The 5,000-nt window shown below is 40.4% G+C and overlaps 1 protein-coding gene across 3 annotated transcripts in view; it reads left to right on the top strand.

Annotated features, from left to right (window-relative positions):
* Positions 1-5,000, top strand: part of gsap (gamma-secretase activating protein) — a 72,383-nt gene that overhangs the window by 21,023 nt on the left and 46,360 nt on the right. For all 3 annotated transcript variants that reach the window (XM_062066582.1, XM_062066583.1, XM_062066581.1), the window contains exons 19-22: positions 2,282-2,361; positions 2,415-2,495; positions 2,587-2,709; positions 2,779-2,831. In XM_062066582.1, coding sequence (XP_061922566.1) covers positions 2,282-2,361; positions 2,415-2,495; positions 2,587-2,709; positions 2,779-2,831 — 337 coding nt within the window. The remainder of the gene's footprint in view (positions 1-2,281; positions 2,362-2,414; positions 2,496-2,586; positions 2,710-2,778; positions 2,832-5,000) is intronic.

Below are 5,000 nucleotides of genomic sequence, written 5' to 3'. Positions count from 1 at the left end.
AAATAATAATGAATTAAAATCAATGGTGTTATGAGTTATTGACCTTTTTAAGGCTCCAATTATTATATCATCTCAAATATTCCACTTAAAAATGTTATTGGGTGAAAATATTGCATATTTTGTGTTTTTTCCATAAAAAAACAGGGTTTTCTTTGACAAAAAGAGCGTAGGACTTCAATCTTTAAAAACGTTATATTGACAGATGTTGATCTATGGATTTAAAACTTGAATAATAATAAAAATAATAATACTGAATAATGACACATTTTTTATATTTTTTTTTAACAAAACCCTTTGGGGTGCCTGGGATCAAGCCTGAGTGGAGGCCTAAATGTATATTTCTTATACATATATTGTATTGGTTTTTAAATTAAAAAAATATCAAAATGGCCCCCGCTTGCTTTGATCTTTCAGTGTGCGGCCCTCAGTGGAAAAAGTTTGGACACCCCTGGTTTAATGCATCCAGCGGGGCATCACAGCAAAATTAGGCATAATAATGTGTTAATTCCACGACTGTATATATCGGTATCGGTTGATATCGGAATCGGTAATTAAGAGTTGGACAATATCGGAATATCGGATATCGGCAAAAAAGCCATTATCGGACATCTCTACTTGTTATCCATTCTACTTTGCAGTAGATAACAAGCAACACGCCCATTAATAGTACACATAGTTTTATAGTTGTTATTTTGGGATCTTAGTACAGTGTTTCCCATAAACTGCCAAGATACCTGTGGCGGTGGGGGGGTGGCTATGGGCGTGGTCACCATGACATCATCGAGTAATTTGCATAATTTACTACAATGATATGATTTTCTCTAAAAAGGCTCAAAAAATGTATACTTACTAATAGGGATGTCCGATAATGGCTTTTTGCCGATATCCGATATTCCGATATTGTCCAACTCTTTAATTACCGATACCGTTATCAACCGATACCGATATCAACCGATATATGCAGTCGTGGAATTAACACATTATTATGCCTAATTTGGACAACCAGGTATGGTGAAGATAAGGTACTTTTTTTAAAAATTAGTAAAATAAGATAAATAAATTAAAAACATTTTCTTGAATAAAAAAGAAAGTACAACAATATAAAAACAGTTACATAGAAACTAGTAATGAATGAAAATTAGTAAAAATTAACTGTTAAAGGTTAGTACTATTAGTGGAGCAGCAGCACGCACAATCATGTGTGCTTACGGACTGTATCCCTTGCAGACTGTATTGATATATATTGATATATAATGTAGGAAGCAGAATATTAATAACAGAAAGAAACAACCCTTTTGTGTGAATGAGTGTAAATGGGGGAGGGAGGTTTTTTGGGTTGGTGCACTAATTGTAAGTGTAACTTGTGTTTTTTATGTTGATTTAATTTTTTTTTAAAAACAACAAAAAAACGATACCGATAATAAAAAAAACGATACCGATAATTTCCGATATTACATTTTAACGCATATATCGGCCGATTTACTAATTAATAACAGTTTTGTTTTAAACGTCCATCCATCCATCCATTTTACAATATGATTAAAACACTTAATGTACATATTTATATACAGATTTGAACAATAAGTTATTCACTGAAATATATTTATTAATTGTGGTTCTTACAAAAAATATATCTTCTAAAATATAAAAGCTAAAATGTCTCAAAGCTCTGCCCCTTTAATTAGTGCATACTAAATAATTGAACTTTAGCCTACTACTACAACCATATTATTTACCAGCAACATAAAGTGAAACAGAGGCAGAGGTGTCCTGCCACAGTCAGTAACAAACAAACAGAAAACAGTAGTGGTGGTAGATAGACACAGAGCTTCATCAAACATCTGATCCACTGAACAAAGAGCTCCAAAAATCTTGAACTTTAGACTGCCATCAGTTTTACTCCCTACACTTAACCATGTGTTTCCTACTGCCTGCAGACTTTGCACCCTTTGTTATATACACATGTTGTGTTTCTAATATAAATACATTTAATAAAGTCAAATACAAATAAGGCAACAAGAGAAGTATCCTACACTTCTCTTTTGTAAAGTAAATCTGAACAGCCGATACGGGCATCTACATCAACTATATGATGTGCCTGAGAAGCTGGAGAGGACAAAAGAAAAAAAAATGTTGTTTTTTAAATTTTTTTTATTTGTGGCGGACGTAATTATTTCGTGGCGGGCCGCCACAAATAAATGAATGTGTGGGAAACACTGCAGTAGTCATTTGTTAGCACATATCTGTTAAATCAAACTTTGTTTTGTTTTTAAATCTGCAGCATCCTTGTACAGAATAAACTACAAGATGTCCCTCGGTCTGGATAAGTTGCTGCCCTGCTCCTCCGTGTTCGATAAGAAGGTAGCGGATTCGCGTCTTTAATGTCGCCTCGCTCACACGTTTGGCCTTTGCAGGACGTCCCTGCGTGTCTGACGGAGGTTCCCGGTGTGCTGTGCACCGCCGAGCCGCTCGCACATCCCGTCTTCCAGGGAAAGGTGATGCCTTTGTAACCGTTATCTGTCATTTGCCTACCCGCTGCCGCGTTTCAGACCCGTTTATGCAGGCAGCTTCTGTGTGTGTGTGCAGGCCAGGAGCCTCCAGGGCTTCTGGTCCGAGCTGCAGTGGAACACGGAGAGGACCACATTTTTCCACGCCGACCCCAACCCGAGATACAGGACTTCGCACGCTCAGGCCGACTGGACAAAACTGGTAACGGGCAAATGGCGGTCCAACTTTTGAACAACTTCTCCAACGATGCTCGCATGTCTTCTGATTTAGGTCACTGCCAGACCGTCCGGTCACATGACTCACCTGTTGGACAACACTAAGAAGTAGGTGCCAGTGTTTCCCACACATTCATTTATTTGTGGCGGCCCGCCACAAAAGAATTAAGGCCGCCACAAAAAAAAAAATATTTTTTTAAATATATATATATTTTTTAAATTTTGTTGTTTTTTTTGTTTTTGTTTGTCCTGTCCAGCTTCTCAGGCAAATCATATAGTTGATGTAGATGCCCATATCGGCTGTTCAGGTTTACTTTACAAAAGAGAAGTGTAGGATCAAGATTTTTGGAGCTCTTTGTTCAGTGGATCAGATGTTTGATGAAGCTCTGTGTCTATCTACCACCACTACTGTTTTCTGTTTATTTGTTACTGACTGTGGCAGGACACCTCTGACTCTGTTTCACTTTATGTTGCTGGTAAAAAATATGGTTGTAGTAGTAGGCTAAAGTAAAATTATTTAGTATGCACTAATTAAAGGGGCAGAGCTTTAAGAGACATTTTAGCCTTTATATTTTTATAAGTTATATTTTTTGTAAGAACCACAATTAATAAATATATTTCAGTGAATAACTTATTGTTCAAATCTGTATATAAATATGTACATAAAGTGTTGTAATTATATTGTAAAATAGATGGATGGATGGATGGACGTTTAAAACAAAACTGTTATTATTAATTAGTAAGTATACATTTTTTTAGCCTTTTTAGAGAAAATCATATCATTGTTAAATTATGCAAATTACTCGATGATGTCATGGTGACCACGCCCATAGCCACGCTCCCACCGCCACAGGTATCTTGGCAGTTTATGGGAAACACTGAGGTCCTATTGATTTTGAGTGATATTCAACGGTCATCTTTTTCTTCCAGTCTTTAACCCAGCCAGACATGACTGCTCATAGCCTATTGATTTGAAATGTCCAACATGGCACAGGTTAAAACGAGGGCTTGTTTCCAGCGCCTTTGCCACTTTTGTCCAAGGTTTTGTCCAAGGTTTTTCTTCCAGTCTTTAACCCAGCCAGACATGACTGCTCATAGCCTATTGATTTGAAATGTCCAACATGGCACAGGTTAAAACGAGGGCTTGTTTCCTGCGTCTTTGCCACTTTTGTCCAAGCTTGCACAAAACTCAAAGAAGACCGCCCAAGGCAGTGTTTATTGGTTGTAGGCAGTGGTGTGCCGTCAGGACCAGCAAGTCCTTCTCTGCTGGCCTAACATAACCACAAATCATGATCAGAATTAAAAATAAAAGTAATTTTTATGACCAGCTCTATACTCTGGGCAGGGTCCTTGAGGGTGCATGGGAGTTTGCCCAACCAGTCTACATGTGCTCTGTGGACTTGGAGAAGGCATTCGACCGTGTCCCTCGGGAAGTCCTGTGGGGAGTGCTCAGAGAGTATGGGGTAACGGACTGTCTGATTGTGGCGGTCCGCTCCCTGTATGATCAGTGTCAGAGTTTGGTCCGCATTGCCGGCAGTAAGTCGGACCCGTTTCCAGTGAGGGTTGGACTCCGCCAAGGCTGCCCTTTGTCACTGATTCTGTTCGTAACTTTTATGGACAGAATTTCTAGACACAGTCAGGGCGTTGAGGGGATCCGGTTTGGTGGCTGCAGGATTAGGTCCCTGCTTTTTGCAGATGATGTGGTCCTGATGGCTTCATCTGGCCAGGATCTTCAGCTCTCACTGGATCGGTTCGCAGCAGAGTGTGAAGCGACTGGGATAAGAATCAGCACCTCCAAGTCCGAGTCCATGGTTCTCGCCCGGAAAAGGGTGGAGTGCCATCTCCGGGTTGGGGGAGGAGACCCCGCCCCAAGTGGAGGAGTTCAAGTACCTGGGAGTCTTGTTCACGAGTGAGGGAAGAGTGGATGGTGAGATCGACAGGCGGATCGGTGCGGCGTCTTCAGTAATGCGGACGCTGTATCGATCCGTTGTGGTGAAGAAGGAGCTGAGCCGGAAGGCAAAGCTCTCAATTTACCGGTCGATCTACGTTCCCATCCTCACCTATGGTCATGAGCTTTGGGTTATGACCGAAAGGACAAGATCACGGGTACAAGCGGCCGAAATGAGTTTCCTCTCCCTTAGAGATAGGGTGAGAAGATTTGTCATCCGGGAGGAGCTCAAAGTAAAGCCGCTGCTCCTCCACATGGAGAGGAGCCAGATGAGTTGGTTCGGGCATCTGGTCAGGATGCCACCCGAACGCCTCCCTAGGGAGGTGTTT

The sequence above is a fragment of the Entelurus aequoreus genome, linkage group LG12 (genome assembly GCF_033978785.1).
Source record: "Entelurus aequoreus isolate RoL-2023_Sb linkage group LG12, RoL_Eaeq_v1.1, whole genome shotgun sequence".
In the NCBI taxonomy this organism is placed as follows: Eukaryota; Metazoa; Chordata; class Actinopteri; order Syngnathiformes; family Syngnathidae; genus Entelurus; species Entelurus aequoreus.
Note: the sequence above shows the minus strand (reverse complement) of the source record. Positions and strands in the feature narration are given on the sequence as shown.